This window comes from Muscardinus avellanarius (genome assembly GCF_963383645.1).
Source record: "Muscardinus avellanarius genome assembly, chromosome: 7".
In the NCBI taxonomy this organism is placed as follows: domain Eukaryota; kingdom Metazoa; phylum Chordata; class Mammalia; order Rodentia; family Gliridae; genus Muscardinus; species Muscardinus avellanarius.
The window spans coordinates 87444345-87463620 of NC_137793.1; the positions used below are offsets into that span (position 1 = coordinate 87444345).

The following is a 19276-nucleotide window of genomic DNA, read 5'->3' on the forward strand; positions in this document are numbered from 1 at the left end:
GCAGAGACAGGAGGATCACGCAGGTTCGAAGCCAGCACCCTGTTTCCAAAAATAAAATAGGTCTGGGAGTGTATCCCGAAGGTAGAAGGGCTTCCAGGAACCCCAGTACCACCAAAAACAAAAAAAAACAAACCCAGTTGAATTTTAGGGTTTCAATTACCTATCTTTTTGTCATTGCCTGTGAGTTGTTTGCTTGCAGTACTGGGGATTGAACCCAGGCCTTGTGCATTCCAGGTAAGCTGTATACGACTGAGCTACATTCACAGCTGTTTTTGTTTTTAATTTGGGACAGGGCCCTGCTCAGTTGCCAAGCTGGCCTTATACTTGGAATCCCTCCTGCCTCAGCTTCCCAAGTAGCTGGAACAATAGGCATGTGCCACTGCATTCAGTACCCCAAGTCTTTTTTGTTTGCTTCAGCTTATGATACATGATATAAACAGCTGTGGAGAAGAAGGCCCACAAAACTGCAGAAACATCTGGTGTTCCCAGAGCAAAAAGAAGAAGCCATACAGAAAGTGATTTTCAGTTAAGTGGCTCTCCAACCTTTCTTTAGCCAGATGGGTTGTGCCTGCTAATTGAACCACAACTTGAAACCTGGCTGTTCTGTCTTCGGAAGAGATCCAGGGGAGGATGCAGGGAGGCAGAGAGGTGGTAAAGGATGGCTCCTAGGCTGCCTCCAGTGCTAACTTCTGAGTTTAAGGCCAAATGCATAGTAAATCCCTACTATACAGAAGCCACTGCTGAATATTTAACAGGGAAATCAACATGCAAAACTCATTCCTTTTCTATTCCCAATTTACACACCTTCACATGCTCACACGTGTACAGAGATCCCCCTACCTTGGTGATTCCACCTATTTTCTCACTCCTATAATTGGCAAGCAGGCAGTTATCAACCCCATATTTCCATTCCTTTGTGACCAGATAGTTCAGGCCTTTAGGTTTTATTTGGTGGTACTGAGGTTCCTGGAAGCCCTTCTACCTCCGGGCTACACTCCAAGACCAATTTTTATATTATTTTTATTTGGAAACAGGGTCTCTTAAGCCAGCGCGGCTGGCTTTGAACCTCTGGCTCCCAAGCATGGGGATTACAAGCATGTGCCACCACGCCCGGCTGTTTTTTTGTTGTTGTTGTTTGTTTGTTTTTTTTAATGGTCTCACTGAGTTGCAAAGGGCCTCACTAAATAGTTGAGGCTGTCCACAAATCACAATCCTCCACTCTCAGCCTCCCAAATGCTAGGATTACAAGTGTACACCACCACACCCAGCTCTTTACTATCTCTTAATATGTCTTCTTATTGTTATTTCCTCTGTTTTGTTATTTGTGTGTGTGGTACTGAGGGTGGAACCCAGGGGATTTTCTACCTCCGGGCTACACTCACGGACCTATTTTATACTTTATTTGGAAACAGGGTGTCACTAAGTTGCTGAGAGACTCACTCAGTAGCCGAGGCTGGCTTTGAACCTGTGCAATCCTCCTGTCTCAGCCTCCCAAGCGCAGAAATCACAAGCGTGCGCCACCACACAGCTTTTGTTATCTTTTTAAAGCGCAGATGTGATCTAGTAGTTCACAGCAAGTTATCAGTAACTGTTGAACAGTTATTACTGATCTAAAATTCCATAGATCCCCATTGTCGATAAGGTTCAGATCTCTTAGCATGTTAGACCCTTGATCTGATCTGGACCCACTCTACCTTTCCTTCTTTACCCACTGCTGCCCCACGGCCTTCCACCCCCACACAATGTGTTGCAGTAACCAGTCTGCTCATCATTCCTAGATTTGGTCCCACTTTGGCTCATGTATTATACTATTTTCTGTCGTCTGAAATCTTGCTTTCCTGACAATCCTAGCTACCTATCTTAATGTCTAATTAAAAAGTTACGAAGGAGCTAGTCGCGGCGGGGCACTCTTGTTATTCTGGCATTCGGGAGGGTAAGACTGGAGGGTTGCAGTTCGCAGACAGCCTCAGCTACTTATTGAGGCCCTCTGCAACTTAGCTCCTGTTTCAAAATAAAGAATAAAAGATAGGGCAGGGGGTGTAGCTCGGCGGTCGAATGCCCCTGGGTTCCATCCCCAGACCCGGGAAGAAAAAAAAAAAAAAAAGTTACCTAGGTAAAGCCTTTCCCAGTTCCTAAGACAATTATTCCTAATCAGGTGCCTCCTGTTCCCCCCACCATCACCACCCATTTCAGGAAAACCATGGCTTGTGGCACTACTTGTAATCCCAGCATTCAGGAAGCTGAGACAGGAGGATGGCTGTTGGTGGACAGCCTCAGCTACTTATGCCCTTTGCAACTCCATGAGGCCCTGTTTCAAAATAAAGAAAAAAAATAGGGCTGGGGTTGTAGCTCAGAGGTAGAATGCCCCTGGGTTTCATCCCCAGTACCACGAAAAAAAAAAAAAAAAAGTTGGAGATTTAAAGACTAGGTGGAATAAGACAATACCGTGTAATAACTAGTAGTAGGGACTTTAGAGCTTCACATGGATCTGTGGGCCCTGGGAAGTCGCCTAATCTTCACTATCCTTGTGCACTAGGGATAACGAGTGCCAGTCCCATAAGTAACAAGTTATTAAAACTGCTTTGCTGTCTAGTAAATGGTAACTATTAGAACAATGACTAACAAAGCATTCGTGCATCTTTTTCCAACACCAAAAAAGTATATATCCCTCTCAGTTACTTCCTATAGAAGAAGCTAATGTGGTTAAATCTTGAGTCCAACTCAGATTCCAACTCTACCCCCAGTAATGCCCCTATCCGTTCACGAGACATCTGGAATCTCAGGTAAAGCCACCCTTGATGACTTGTGTAGCTCTTAATACCAAAGGCAGCGCGATGACCAGATGGGCTGCAGAGTAAGGACCTGCCACTGGTCTCAGGAGATGCCCGTCACAAAGGCTGACCCACAGCCACTCGGGGTGGGCAGTGCGCGAGGGCGCTTGCGCAGCAGAGCCCAGCGCGGGGAGCAGACGCCTGCGCAGAGAGGGGGTGACCATGCGCTCCCGCCCCGCCTCCGCCGAGCCGCGCCAGCGCAGTAAAGAACGAGCCAGGCGAGACAGCGCCTGCGCGGTCGTGGCCGGGGAGGCTGCGGCGGTAGCGGCGATGGAACCCGCGGGGCAGCAGAACGAGCTAGTGTCAGCCGAGGGCCGAAACCGGAAGGCGGTGCTGTGCCAACGCTGTGGGTCCCGGGTGCTGCAGCCAGGGACCGCTCTCTTCTCCCGCCGACAGGTAGGAAGGCAGGCCAGAGGCCGCCCAGTCGGTGCCCTCCCGGAGGGGCCGAAGCCGTAGGACGCTGGAGTCCCGGCGCCTCGGTTTCCGGAGACCGCGCCCCTCCTCGCGCGTCCCGAGGCCCCGCCCCCGAGCTCGAGGCCCCGCCCACCGGCTTTCCCCGCGAGGCTCCGCCCCGTCGCCGCCCGACTTGGGCGGCTGAACCACCCAGAACACCGCGACTTCCTCCCGCGCAGGACCGTACCCTGTGGCCTTGCACTTGGCGGCGACCGGCCTGCTTCCAGATTCTGGACCCTGCCGTGCGGGCCCTTCTGCGCCCCAGACCGCTGCAACCTAGAGCTCTGGTCCACCTCCCGGGCCCGCCTGCGCGTCTTCGCGGCCCCTCTGTGGCGTGGACCCGGGGCGCCTGAGTGCAGTAGGATTCCCACAGCAGCCCCCTCCCGCTCCGCTGCTAACTCACCGCCCCATTCCAGTGAAGCTAGCGCCTGTCTGCTCCCTAGAGGAGCTCCAGAAACAACTTTGATGTAGGAAATACTGGGATAACTCGTGGTGCACGCTTTTCAAGGCACTGCAAGCCGAATTTACAACATGAATCATATTTCAAGTGAAATAGATATTTGAGGTCCCGAAAATAAATTTCGAAGGAAGACTTGATTTTTTTTTTTTCAGGTTAGGACTTTGAATGCCTTTGACACCACGATCATTCCAAGTGAGAAAGTTGGGGAAAAAAATTTTTTTTCATATTGGTAAACTTTTTACTGAAAATGGAGCCTAAGGCAGAAGCATAGCAGATTCCAGGCCAGCCTGAGCAACATAGTGAGACCCTGTCTTAAAACGAGTTGGTGACACCTAGCCGGGCATGGTGACGCACACTTGTAATCCCAGCATTTGGGAGGCTGAGACAGGAGGATCTCAGTTCGATGACAGCCTCGGTTACTTAGTGGGGTCCTTTGCAATTCAGTGAGACCCTCTTTGAAAGTAAAAAATAAAAATGGGGCTGGGGGTGTAGCTCGGAGGTCTGTCCCTGCATTCCATCCCCAGTACCACAGCAAAAAAGAAAAAAAGTGATGTACCTCTGTTGTAAAGTTCACCTGATTTCAAACCCTAGTGGGGGGGGGGGGCAAAATCTAATTTATCCTTTGTAAGTCCAAGATGTTTCAACTGTATGCGGATCCTGTCACTTAAAATGATAGTTAAAAATGTGTAGACCCTTTCATTACTTTGTGTGGTTGAAGAATGGTGAAGTATAATGTCCAGTATACGAGCAAGAAGTGCCTATTCCTCCAATAGCCAAGCCCTTTGACTTAAAGGAGGGGAAAGAATCAGTGTATTCCTTGTTCTGTTGGGTTTTGAGACTTCCAGTTTACAGAAGGGTGTAGTTCCCTCTTCTCTTGGTAAGACTTTTGGGAGTAGTTTGCAATTTATTATACCAAGTTTCTGGCATCATGGAGAGGTGAGTCTTGGAATTGAATCCTAACCTTATCTTTCATTAACATATGAAGAGTTACCCTGGGCATGGTGGTGCACACTTGTAATCTCAGCATTTGGGGGGCCCTTTGCAACTCAGTGAAACCCTTTTTCTGGTTTTTTTTTTTTTCTTTTTTCTTTTTTTTTTTTTTTTGCGGTCTGGGGATGATGGAACCCAGGGACATTTGGCCTCTGAGCTACACCCCCTGCCCTATTTTTTATTCTTTATTTTGAAACCAGGTCTCTGAGTTGCGGAGGGCCTCACTAAGTAGCTGAGGCTGTCCGTGAACCGCGATCCTCCGGTCTCAGCCTCCCAAATGCTGGGATTACAAGCATGTACCACCATGCCCAGCTAAACCCTCTTTCAAAATAAAGAATATCCAGGTGTGGTGGCACATGCTTGTAATCCCAGCATTTGGGAGGCTGAGACAGGAGGATCATGGTTCGAGGACAACCTCAGCTTACTTTAGTGAGGCCCTTTGCAACTCAGACCCTGTTTTAAAATAAAGAATAAAAAATAGGGCTGGGGTTGTAGCTTGGTGGTAGAATGCCCCTGGGTTCCACATCCAGTATGACAAAAAAAAAAATTAAGAATAAAAAGTGAGCCAGGCGTGGTGGCGCACGCTTGTAATCCCCGCGCTTGGGAGGCTGAGACAGGAGGATCGCACAGGTTTGAAGCCAGCCTCAGATACTTAGTGAGGCTTTCAGCAACTTAGTGAGACCCTGTTTCCAAAATAAAATATAAATGGGTCTGGGAGTATAGCCCGGAGGTAGAAAGCATCTGGGTTCCACCCCCAGTACCACCAAAAAAAAAAAAAAGGAATAAAAAGTGAGGCTGAGGGTGTAGTTCAGAGATAGAATACTACTGGGTTCCATCCTCAGGTCCGGGAAAATATATATATATGAAGAGTTATCCAACCTCCAAGAGCTTCTAGTTGCTCATTTTGAAAAATGATAGTCGGCGGTGGTATAGTATAGATTGGAGGTAGAATGCCCTGGGTTCCCTCACCAGTACCAAAAAAAAGAAAAGAAAAATGAAGATATGGGGATCCAGGTGCAGTGGTGCACACTTGTAATCTCAGTACTTGGGATTATAAATTCTTTTTTTTTTTTTCTGGTTCTGGGGTTCCTGGAAGCCCTTCTACCTCCGGGCTACACTCCCAGACCTATTTTTACATTTTCATTTTTGGAAACAGGGTCTCCTAAGCCAGCGCACGCGGCTGGCTTCGATCCTCCTGTCTCTGCCTCCCAAGCGCGGGGATTACAAGCGTGCGCCACCACGCCCAGCGGGATTATAAATTCTAAATTCTAGCAGGGTGTGGTGGCGCATGCCTGTAATCCCAGTACCTGGGAGGCTGACAGGAGGGTCGCAGATTGAAGGACAGCCTCAGCAAGTAGTGAGACTCTCATCAACCTAGCAAGACCCTGTTTCAAAATAAAAATTTAAAAATTGTGCTAGGAGTGTAGCTCAGAGGTAGAATATTCCTGGGTTCAATCACCAGTATCAATAAATAAATTCTTAATTCTTATTTGATATATTTTATTATAAATTGGTGTTGCCAAAAATTGTGTGAGCAAAGAGCCAGGCGTGGTGGCTCACGCTTGTAATCCCAGCGCTTGGGAGGCTGAGACAGGAGGATCATCACACAGGTTCAAAGCCAGCCTCAGCTACTTAGTGAAGCTCTCAGCAACTTTTCCAAATAAAGTATAAAATAGGTCTGGGAGTATAGCCCGGAGGTAGAAAGCCTCTGGGTTCCACCCCCAGTACCACAAAAAATAAAATAAATTGTGTGAGCAGGTTAAATTACATATGTCATATTTCCTTTTATGTTTCACAACAGAGTAGCTGCTAGACTAGAAAAGAGCCAAGGAATTGTTAACATGTTTTGATTTTATTTAACCTTTTTTTTGTGTGTGTGTGTGGTACTGGGGGTAGAACTGAGGAGCTTTTCTACCTCCAGGCTATACTCCCAGACCTATTTTATACTTTATTTGGAAACAGGGTTGCACTAAGTTGCTGACAGCCTCACTAAATAGCTAGGCTGGCTTCGAACCTGTGTGATCCTCCTGTCTCAGCTTCTCAAGCACTGGGATTACAGGCGTGCGCCACCATGCCGGGCTTTTTTCCCCTCTTTAAAAAAGACCTACGCTGGGCGTGGTGGCGCACGCCTGTAATCCCAGTGCTTGGGAGGCTGAGACAGGAGGATCGCAAGGGTTCGAAGCCAGCCTCACCTACTCAGTGAGGCTTCCAGCAACTTAGTGAGACCCTGTTTCCAAATAAAATATAAAAAAGGTCTGGGAGTATAGCCCGGATGTAGAAAGCCTCTGGGTTCCACCCCCAGTACCACCAAAAAAAAAAAAAAGAAAGAAAGAAAAGAAAAATGACCTAAAACCTGGCATGGTAGCACATGCCTGTAATACCAGTACTTGGGAGGCTAAGATTGCAGGTTCAAGGACAACTCAACAGTTAATGAGACTGGCGGCTGGGGTGTGGTGGTGTACACTCGTAATCCCCATACTTGGGAGGCTGAGACAAGAGGCCAGCCTCAGATGTTTAGGACCTCTGCAATTTAGCAAGACCCTGCTTCAAAATAAGGAATAAAAAATAGGGCTGGGAGTGTAGCTTATGCCCCTGAATTCAATCCCCAGTACCACACACACACACACACACACACACACACACAGTAGTGCTAGGAATGTAAGGGTTGACTGGCTATGCAGGTGTCCTGGGAGGTATTTCATGGTGAATCAGAGAGCCATCTTGAAAAATTTCCCCCCATATCAATGCCTGGAGCCTAGAAAATCCAAACCCCTGAGCACTGGCACAGGTTTTGGGGGCATCTGTGTTGTTCCATGGATCTCTATAGTGTCTCTCCATAAGACACCCGCAGAGTAGCTAGGCTTCTACCACAGGGACTGAAGGCTCCAGAACAAGTGTCCCGAGAGAAACAGCCAAAGTTAATGACCAGGAAGAGGGGAGTGGGAGGGGCTCGCCAACTGCTCTGTGCGTGCATGTCGTCGTCACTATTTACTACACGATGATGTGCGGCTATAAGACTAATGCAGCAGTAAAGGATAAAAAAAGAAAAAGTTTCATTCTTTTTTTTTTTTTTTGCAGTACTGGGGATGGAACCCAGGGGCATTCTACCTCCAAGATACACCCCCAGCCCTATTTTTTTTTTTTTTTTTTTTTTTGTGTATGTGTGTGTGTGTGTGTGTGTGTTACTGGGGGTGGAACCCAGGGGCTTTCTACCTCCGGGCTATACTCCTAGACCTATTTTATATTTTATTTGGCTGAGGCTGGCTTTGAACCTGTGCGATCCTCCTGTCTCAGCCTCCCAAGCGCGGGGATTACAAGCGTGCGCCACCATGTCTGGCCACAGCCCTATTTTTTATTTTTATTTTGAAACAGGGTTTCACTGAGTAGTAGCTGAGTAGTAGCTGAGGCTGTCCTCAAACTGCGATCCAACTATCTCAGCCTCCTAAATGCTGGGATTACAGGCATGCGCCACCATTCCCTTTTTTTTTTTTTTTTTTTTTTGCAGTATTGGGGAATGGAACCCAGGGGGAATGGAACCCAGGGGTATTCTACCTCCAAGCTATACCCCAGGCCTAATTTTTACTCTTTATTTTTGAAACAAGGTCTCACTGACTTGCAAAGGACCTCACTAAGTAGCTGAAGCTGTCTGGGAACCATGATCCTCCTGTCTCAGCCTCCCAAATGCTGCGATTACAAACGTGCACCACCGCACCCTGCTTTTCCATTCCCTTTTTTTTTCTTTTCTTTTCTTTTTCTCTTTTTTTTTTTTTTTTTTTTTTTTTTTTTTTGTGGTACTGGGGGTGGAACCCAGAGGCTTTCTACCTCCAGGCTATACTCCCAGACCTATTTTTTACTTTATTTGGAAGCAGGATCTCACTAAGTTGCTGAGAGCCTCACTAAGTGGCTAAGGCTGGCTTCAAACCTGCGCGATCCTCCTGTCTCAGCCTCCCAAGCGCAAGGATTACAAGCGTGCGCCACCACGCCCGGCTTTTTCCATTCCCTTTTCTAACCTAGCCTGTCACTCACCTCCTCGTAGTTTCCTTAGCCTGCTCATGCTCAAGAGAAGGGAAATAGATGCCACCTCCTGGTGGAAAGGTTGTCACAGAATTTATGGATGTGTTTTAAAATGACTGCAAGCCAGGCATGGTGGTGCATGCACACTTGTAATCCCAGCATTTGGGAGGCTGAGACAGGAGGATTGCAGTTCCCAGACAGCCTCAGCTACTTAATGAGGCCCTTTGCAATTCAGTGAGACTATGTTTCAAAATAAAGAATAAAAAATAGTGCTAAGGGTGTATAGCTCAGAGGTAAAATGCCCCTGGGTTCCATCCCCAGTACCACAAGAAAAAAAAAAAAAAAAAAGACTGCAAGAACTAGTACTGGCAAAAAGGGATACTTACATAAAAGTTTTCTCTGGCTGGGTGTGGTGGCACACGCTTGTAATCCCCGCGCTTGGGAGGCAGAGACAGGAGGATCGCGCAGTTTCGAGGCCAGCTGTGCTGGCTTAAGAGACCCTGTTTCCAAATTTAAAAAAAAAAAAAAGTATAAAAATAGGTTTCAGAGTGTAGCCCAGAGGTAGAAACATTCCATCCCCAGTACCACAAAAATAAAAAAGTTTTCTCTGTATTGAAACTTTTTATTCTCATCTAAATTGTAGCATTCTTGACAGTTTTCTAGGAGAATATATTTTTACAGTGAGAAAGGAAATAATTTTTTTTAAAGGCAACTAAACAAGATCCTGTTTCAAAATAAAAAGGGCACACGCTTTTAATCCCAGCATTTGGGAGGCTGAGACAGGAGGATCGTGGTTTGCAGACAGCCTCAGCTACTTAGTGAGGCCATTTGCAACTCAGTGAGACCCTGTTTCAAAATAAAAATAAAAATAGGTGTGGGGGTATAACTCAGAGGTAGAATGCCCCTGAGTTCCTTCCCCAGTACCCCCCAAGAAAGGGGGGGGGCTAGGGATATATCTCTGAGGTAGAACACCACTGGGTTCAATACCTTGTAAAACACACGCTGCCAGACATGGTGGCATGTGCTTGTAATCCTAATCCCAGTATTTGGGAGGCTGAGACAGAAGAATTGCAGGTTTGTGGCCAGCCTCAGCTACTTAGTGAGCCCTCTGCAACTTAGTGAGACCCTATTTCAAAATAAAGAATAAAAATAGGGGACTTCCGGGAAGATGGCGACCGAGAAAAGCGGGGCTTAAGAGCCCCGCTAACAACAAATCCCCATTACCACAAAATCAGCGCCTTTCATAGCCAGAAAACACCATCACCAGTGAAACAAAAAATCACCAGGCTCCAGAGAGAAAGCGGACTGAGAACAGAGCCACAGAGAAGATACACTGGCCTCGCGCCTAAGGACGCGGCAGAAGCAGCAGCAGCGCCATACTGCCAGCGGCACTGGTGAATTCACGGGACGGCTACAGCAAGCTGAGGTGAGCCACTGTGGAACAGCTAGGCGGGATTTCTCCGCGCAGAGAGCATCTAAAGCTCCCAATGGCCGAGCTCAGCACACGCTGCAGGGAATCAGAGTAGAAATCAAAATCAAGAAGAAAAACGCCAGCCCCACAGCCGAGGGCGTAGCAGCGGCGCCATATTGCCACCGGCAGCAGCAGCACCGAATTCAGTGAGGCCAGTACAGCTACATCTGCGTACTCAAGAACAGTGAGTCAAATTGCGGGCCACAGAGGAGAAATCCCAGTACTGTACTCCCTGGGACTTGACCCAATGGGGGAGGGGTGGTGGCAGAGATATCACACCATAGGAGAACTTGCAACCTGGCACCACCCATAGTCTAAAGCAGCCTGTATCAACTCTCTGGGTCGGAGACTCTGTGAAAAAACCCAGTAAAGGAGTAGTGGGGTCTGAGATACTACTGACTCGAAATCCAGAACACCTTAAAGGAAGTCATAGTGACCCAAGGGAAGAACCCAGAGAAGGCACAAACATCCAAAATCATGGGAAAGAGGAATAATACTGGAGCAATTAATGCCCACAACCCCACAACATCAGAACCCGATAAAACAGAAAATCAGATTTCTAGAAGATCAAATCAGGAAAATAACTGTAGAAATAATAGAGGTGCTTCGAAAAGAACTCAGAGCCAAAAAGAGATAAAGGATGCAATTAATGAAGTAAAGGCCTCAATTCAAAGCACAAACAACCGATTAGAACACATGGAGAACAGAATCTCGCTCTTAGAAGATGAGCAATCCAAAAATGAACTCATAGTTTCTAATCTAGAAAAAAATATCCGACAGCAGGAATCTGATATTGAAGAAATATGGGCCCATTTTAGGAGAGCTAACCTAAGAATAATTGGAATAGAGGAGGGAAAAGAAAGTGAAACCAAAGGGATCAACAATATCTTCAAGGAAGTAATAGCAGAAAATTTTCCAAACATAGAGCAAGAGGTTGATACAAAGGTCCAGGAAACTTATAGAACTCCCTTTAGACAGGATTGAAGAAGAGGATCCCCACGCCACATAATTGTCAAAATGACCAATGTGGAAGCCAAGCAGAGAATCTTAAAGGCAACAAAAGCAAAGGGCCAAGTGACGTTCAGAGGCAAACCAATTAGAATCACTCCAGACTTCCCAAACCAAGTTATGAGAGCCAGAAGGGCTTGGAGTAACATATTCCAAACTCTGAAAGAAAACAACTTCCAGCCAAAAATTTCCTACCCAGCAAAACTTTCTATCAAATTAGATGGAGAAATAAGAAGCTTCCATGACAAACAGAAACTGAAGGAATTTATGTCTTCAAAACCAGCACTAGAGAAAATACTCAAAGAGATTAACTACAAAGAAGAAATAGGTAACACTCCAGAACTAGAGAAACAAGATTTTCCATCCAACAGACAACTAAGATTGGTTATCTGTGGAGATTCATTATTTATGTTAGTCTTTTACCTATCTCTAAAGGGTATTGTTTGCCTTTATTGTTGTTAATTTTTAGGATTTTTAGTTGGAATATTAATATACCTTCAGATATAGCAATTGGAAATATTTTATCCCATTCTATTAGTAACTGTTAACTCTGTTTACATTGTCTTTGGATATACAATATTTTTTTTTTTTTAGGGAGTTTGTATACTCCTCTGTTGCCTGTGCCATTGAAATCATAACCAAGAAATCACTGCCAATTTCAATGTTGTGAGGTTTAATGACCCAGATTTTCTCCTAAAAGTTTATAGTCTTAAGATTTATATTTAGGTCTATTATCTATTTTGAGTTAATATTTGTATATGTGTTAGGTAAGGGTCCAATTTTATTCTTTTCCATGTAATTATTATTTTTTAACAATATTTAGTTAAAAGATTATTATTTCCACCACCAAATGTTCGTGGAAACCTTGTCAAAAATAACTCGACAATATAGGGAAGAATTTAGCTCTAGGCTTTTATTTAACTCCAATAGTTTATATATCTGCCTTTAGAATAGTACTACACTGTTTCAATTATTGTAGCTTTATATGGTTTGAAATCAGAAAATATATATCTTCTAGCTTTGTTCTTTTTCAAGATCGTTTTGGGTACCTAGAGTCCATATTCCATATTAGGATAGATTTTTTTCTGAAAAATAAATATATAAATATATGATAGTTTCACCTAAAAAATAGAAAAAAAATATTCTCTGGTAAGAAAGAAAGCAAAAAGAAATATTGAAATGTTATCTTTAAGTCATCAAAAGCTTGGTATCAGAGAAATGAAACTGTTATGTGAGATTATCATTTTAAATTTTAGATAAATTGCCATAATACTAGATGTCAACTACTAAGCCAAGCATGGGAGGGAGGGATAGGGAGAGAATGGGGTGGGGACTGGGTGGGGGCTGACTGGGAAAAGTGTGCATGTAAGTCTACAAAAGTATGTATCCTACTATGATGTATGAATACAGTGCACCAATTAAAAAAAAAATACCAAAAAAAAAAAAAGAAAGGGGCTGTTACTAAGTGATGAAAGAAATCTAGTTCTCCAAATACACATGCTAGTTGTTAAGTTCACTTTTAAAGTTTTCACTTTACTAAAAGATTTGGTTGAAATAAAACCAGCTATTAATCAACCTGGAAGGCATCTGTGAGGGTAGCCCATGGCAAAACACCTGTCAGTTGTTTCTTAGGTCATTTAATTTTCCACTAGATTATGTATCCTTTAGCAATACTAGCTGTTTAAATCCTAAACTCTCAGAAAGACTACTAAGAAAAACAAATAAATAAAAAAATAAACTATGAAAAAAAAGAATAAAAATAGGTCTGGAGATGTAGCTCAGAAGTAGAATGCCCCTGGGTTCAATCCCCAGTATGCAAAACACACACACAGTGGAGGTGGGATACTGTGGATAGTATATCAGCAGAGGCCCACTGAGTTGAGGTCTTCTATTCTGAAGAGCCTGTCTAGGATCAGGCCTACTAACTAGCTGCAGCTCTAACAGTGCAGATAACCTACCTGCCCGGGATCTATCTGGCGACTTTGGCCTCCGAGGCATCTTTCTCAAATTAATTTTTTTTTTTTTTTTTTTTTACTTCCAGTAGTGAATCCAGAAAGCAGTCTTATTATGTTCAAAACCAGTCACCTGTCCCTAGCAGATGTTTTTGGCATTGTGATGAATAAGTTAAGGTCCAGGCCTAGACACACATACCCCTACATCTGTATGTAGGTATACCCTTACCCACATATGTGAAGATCTAAATAAAAATGGGCCAGGCGTGGTGGCGCACGCTTGTAATCCCCATGCTCGGGAGGCTGAGACAGCGGGATCGCACAGGTTTGAAGCCAGCCTCAGCTACTTAGTGAGGCTCTCAGCAACTTAGTGAGACCCTGTTTCCAAATAAAATAGAAAATAGGTCTGGGAGTATAGCCTGGAGGTAGAAAGCCTCTGAGTTCCACCCCTAGTATCACCAAATGAATGAATGAATGAATGAATGAATGAATGAATGAATGAATGAATGAGCCAGGCATGGTGGCTCACGCTTGTAATCCCCGCGTTTGGAAGGCTGAGACAGGAGGATCGCACAGGTTCGAAGCCAGCCTCAGCTACTTAGTGAGGCTCTCAGCAACTTAGTGAGACCCTGTTTCCAGATAAAATATAAAATAGGTCTGGGAACATAGCCTAGAAGTAGAAAAGCCCCTGGGTTCCACCCCTAGTACCACAAAAAATAAAAAATAAAAATAAAAATAACGGGAATGTGGAAGAGGGTACAGGGCCCATGCAATGCCTGTGTGGCACTTAACTATAGCAGCACCCTTCCTTGCTGTGAAGACCGCAGAGCAGAGCTCGGTACTTCTGTACTGGAAATCAGGAGGGGAGCTGGCCCGCCTTTGTGGGGCCCCCAAGGGCTCTTTGTTTCACTGGGCACACTGAATTCTGGGTTGGTCTTAACTAGTTAACAGAGTTCTACTCTGCTTCTGTTAAGCTGTGACTTCACATCTGCAATATAGAGAGACAGGCCAGAATATTTTTAGGGAAATTGAGGCTCACTGAAAGTTAAAGGAAGGGCTAGAATCCAGGTCTCCTGATTCCTGAGTTTTGATTCCCAACCTTTTTCTCTTCCTGTTCCCATTTTCATTTGAGATTTAAAAAAAAAAAAAAAGCTTTAGGGACATATTTAATCATCAGATAAGGCAGAAAGAATGACTGGAATGACAGTAATAGCTTTTTTTGTGTGGTTCTGGAGATTGAACCTAGAGGCATTTTTCCTTCACGCTATACCCACAGCCCAATTTCATTTCTTATTTGGAAACAGGGTCTCACAAGGTTGATGAGTCTCACTACTTGATGAGGCTATCCTCAAAACTGTGATCCTCCTCTCCTGTCTCAGCCTCCCAAGTACAAGGATTACAGGTGTAATGCCACCATGCCGGGCTTTGTTGTTTGTTTGTTTGTTTTGTTTAGTACAGATTGAACCCAAGGGCATTCTACCTCTGAGCTACACCCCCATTCCTATTTTAGTTTTTATTTTGATACAGGGTCTCGCTAGTTACTGAGGCTGGCCATGAACTTACAATTCTCCTATCTCAGGCTCCCAAGTACTGGATTTCAAGCTCGCAGCTACCATGCTTAGCCACCAAAAAGCTATGTTGTCTTGATTGTGGAAATGGTGTTACCAGTGCATACATGTACCAAAAATGTATCAAGCTGTACAGTAAAGATGTGCAGTTTATGTATCAATTGTGCCTCACTTAAACTCTTTTTCTTTATTTTTTCTTTTTTTCTTTTTTTGTAGTACTGAGGATTGAACCCAGGACATTCTATCTCTGAGCTATACCCCCAGCCCAATTTTTTATTTTTTATTTTGAAACAAGGTCTAAGTTGCAGCGGATCTCACTAAGTAGCTGAGGCTGGCCAAGAACCTATTAACCTCCAGTCTCAGCCTCCCAAGTACTGGGATTACAAGTTTGCACCATCATTTAAGTAGCTCCAGGCTACTTAAACTCTTTAACTTTTGTTTTATTGTTGATGCTAGGAATTGAGCCCAAGGACATCTACCCCTTGAGCTACACCCCTATTTTCTTTTTTATTTGGAAACAGAGTCTCACTAAGTTGCTAAGGGCCCTGCTAAATTACTGAGGCTGAATTCAACTTAAGATCCTTCTATCTCAGCCTCCCAAGTACTAGAATTACAGGCTTGCAGCACTGTGCCTTGGCAATGACGGTTTTTTTTTTCTTTTCTTCAGTACCAGGAATTGAACCCTGGGATATTCTACCTCTGAGCTACACCAGGCCTATTTTTTATTCTATTTATTTATTTATTTATTTGTACTGGGGATGGAACCTAGGGTCATTCTACCTCTGAGCTATACCCCAGCCCTATATTTTTATTCTTTATTTTGAAACAGGGTCTTACTGAGTTGCAGAGGGCCTTAGTAAGTAGTAGCTGAGGCTCTCCGCAAACCTCCAATCCTCCTGTCTCAGCCTCCCAAATGCTGGAATTACAAGTGTGCACCACCACGCCCAGTTTGTATTCTTTATTTTGAAACAGGATCTCACTAAGTTGTGGAGGGCCCCACTAAGTACATTGCGGTTGGCCACAAACCTGCAATCCTCCTATTTCAACTTTCCAAGTACTAGGATTACAAGCGTGTGCCACCACACCTGCTTTAAGATCTTTTTTTAAAAAAGTACATTAGGCAGTATGGAAAGTGAATTCAGACTGCTTATGTAGAGGGACTTCCTGACAAAGTTATATTTGAACTGAATAACAAGAAGATGTTGGCCACACCAAGTTCTGAGGGTAGAGCCAACTGAAGCTGGTTAAGGGAACGAGAAAGCCAGTGTGGCTGAAGTCTGGTGAGCCAGGGAGAGATGAGGGCCAGGTCAGTCTTGCAGGCCATGCAAGTGTAGCAGGGAAGCCACCAACTGAGGCTTCTCTTCTACATCTCCTAAGAACCGGACACGCTTGTAATCCCCGCGCTTGGGAGGCAGAGACAGGAGAATCGCACAGGTTCAAAGCCAGCCTCGCTGGCTTAAGAGACCCTGTTTCCAAAAAAAAATGTAAAATAGGTCTGGGAGTGTAGCCCAGAGGTAGAAGGGTTTCCAGGAACCCCAGTACCACCAAAAAAAAGAAAAAGGAATAAAAAATGGAGCTGGGGGTGTAGCTCGGAGGTAGAATGCCCCTGGGTTCCATCCCTTTACCACACACACACACAAAAAAAAATCTCTGGTGTGAAAAAAAATCGCTCAGCTGACTCTTCCTGTGTTCCCTTCCACTGCAGCTTTTCCTTCCGTCCATGAGAAAGAAGCCAGCTCTGGCCGACGGCAGCAATCCTGACGGCGACCTCCTGCAGGAGCACTGGCTGGTCGATGACATGTTTATCTTTGAGAATGTGGGCTTCACCAAGGACGTGGGCAACATCAAGTTTCTGGTCTGCGCTGACTGTGAAATCGGACCCATTGGCTGGCATTGCCTAGAAGACAAGAACAGTTTCTATGTGGCCTTAGAGCGGGTTTCCCATGAATAACGGAGGGGACGGGGCTTCTGCTCCACCCCCAGCCATAAAAGCTGTCCCCACAAGAAGTGGCATTTAGCCTGGTATCGCCGTTGTGCCGCCTTCTCTGTATTCACGTAAATGACGAGCACCCACATGTCCCCTTGAACAGGCAGAGGGCCAGTCCTCTTCCTTCAAGCTCCCCAGTGCATGCTGGAGCCTGGCTTACTTTGCGTCACAGCAGTCCTCATCCCTTTACGCCCGCTTTGGGGCACTCTTGAACTCCTATAAAATTAGTTGCATCCCTGCCTAGGCTGGATTTTACCCAGGGTTCCCTGTTTTTCTAACTCTAGAAGAGCAGTATTCAACTTTTGAGTCATGATGACGTGAGAAAAGATGCTCATGTGCTCGTGTGCTGAGAGTTGGAACTCCACCTTTTTTCCTGTCATTCAAAAAAAGCATAAAAGCTAGGCATGATGGCACATTCATGTAATCCTAGTACTTGGGAGGCTGAGACAGGAGAATCACAGGTTTGAGACCAGCCTCGACTTCAAAGAAAAAAAAAAGGGCTGAGGATGTAACTCAAGTAGAATATGCCTGGGTTCAATCACTAGTACTACAAAAAAAAAAAAGAAGAAGAAAGGAAGCATACAATTACCTGAAACTGACTTTGTTGTATTGCTAACTTGTCATCTCCAGTAACTTATTCTTTCTAAAATTAAAACCTCAAAGCCACTGTGATGGCACAGGCCTATAATCCCAGTACTTTCAAGGCTGAGACAGGAGGATCTGCAGATTCGGGGCCAGTCTCAGCAACTTAGGCCCTCTGCAAGGCAGTGAGACCTTGTTTCAAAATAAAAAATAAAATATGGCTGGGGTTTGCTCAGAGGTAGAATGCTTTCGGGTTCAATCTCTAGTACTAAAAAAAAAAAAAAAAAATTACAGACTTCAATACTTAAACCCCTGATGAGAAACACATTACTTTGCATACATCTCTACTACCATGCTTGAGAGCCCTTGCTCTGGGTTGCTACTGACATTTTATTGCAAAGATGAATGTGACCACCCTTCCTTCCAATCTAGACGTGGTCTCTCTCTCTCCTTGGCTCCTCATATCTACAGCCTGCACATTGAACATCAGATTGTCAGCCCCATCTGACAGCTTCAAGGGAAGCATCCCTAGCTGTAGCCAGGCTCTCTTGAGTCAGAGTGGAGGGTGCAGGAAATACTAGAGTTAAGCTTTTGCAAAAGTATATCTACATTTATTGGCTCAGCACAGCTGGACGGGTAAAGTTCTTCCTTTGTTCTTAGGAAAGACATCTCTAATGGATAGTATCATTTACTGGACATACTAGGCATGGTCCTCAGGGTTTGGGGATCTATGATAACCCAGAATACAAACTTTTTTCTTCACAAAAATGCCACTATTTCTATTGCTACGGGGTTGCTCCAACCATTTGATGTTAGCAAATGTATTACGTCTTCAACATGATTTCCAATTATTCTGTCATTTCTTCTCACGTTTCAGCATTCATTGTCCCAGTATCCCCACTTCCCGGAAGCCTAAGATTGAAGTTAGGACTAAGTAGAGATCTTACCATTCAAATTCCCTTCCATTGCATCTCCCTCTGGTTGCTTCCTCAGAATTTCCTAAAGGCTCTCCCACTAAAGTGCAGGCTTTAGGCTCGCTTTTGCAAGCAACCTGCTTGCCTAGAAAGGTGGCTTTGTTCCCCAATCAGCCTGAATGAGCCCCAGCAGAGAGAACTTATGTTTTCTAGGCAATGGTCAAATATTCATCATCATGGCATTTGCAGAAAAGCGACTGCAATTACCCACTCAAGTCAGAAGGAACAAAATCAAGTAGATGCTTTCAGGGTCACAGGGCCTCTCTCTTCACGAGCTATTATAAGTACATAAAAATTAGGCTTAAAGCCGGGCGTGGTGGTGCACGCTTGTAATCCCCGCGCTTGGGAGGCTGAGATAGGAGGATCTCAGGTTCGAATCCAGCCTTGGCTACCTAGGCTCTCAGCAACTTAGTGAGACCCTGTTTCAAAAATAAAGAATAAAAAATAAGGCAGAGGGTGTAGCTTGGAGGTCAAATGCCCCTGGGTTCCATCCTCAAACCCGCAAAAAAAAAAAAAAAAAAAAATAGGGCTGAGGATATAGCCCGGAGGTAGAGAGCCCCTGGGTTTCACCCCTCAGTACCACAAAAATAAATAAATAACAAAAAATTGAGCTAGGAGTGCAGCCCTGAGGTAGAATGCCACTGGGGTTCAACCTCCAGCACTGCAAAAAGTGTTTCACCAGGGACTGACAAGGGTAATGTATATCCTTTTCGGTGTCTTTTTATATGTGTATCTAAACATGTACAGTTTATAAAACAAATATGAGATCGTACTGTACTCTTTTGTAATGCCCCTTTTTTAATTTAATAAAATAGGGTAAACATCTTCCCCTGTCAGGAAGTATCCATTCATATTATACACCATTATTACAAGTATTCCATTGTATCACTCTACTATATTTTTTTATTTTTGGTGGTACTGGGGATGGACCCAGAGCCTTTCTATCTCTGGGCTATTCTCCCAGATCTATTTTATATTTTATTTGG

General features: G+C 44.6%; 1 protein-coding gene across 1 annotated transcript; it reads left to right on the plus strand.

The window, feature by feature from the left end:
- Nucleotides 1-3101: 3101 nt before the first annotated feature.
- Nucleotides 3102-16698, plus strand: RABIF (RAB interacting factor; the record flags this gene model as incomplete). Its single annotated transcript, XM_080699389.1, has 2 exons — nucleotides 3102-3227; nucleotides 16453-16698. The coding sequence occupies 2 exons, from the start codon at nucleotides 3102-3104 to the stop codon at nucleotides 16696-16698; spliced, it is 372 nt and encodes a 123-aa protein (XP_080555515.1).
- Nucleotides 16699-19276: the final 2578 nt, after the last annotated feature.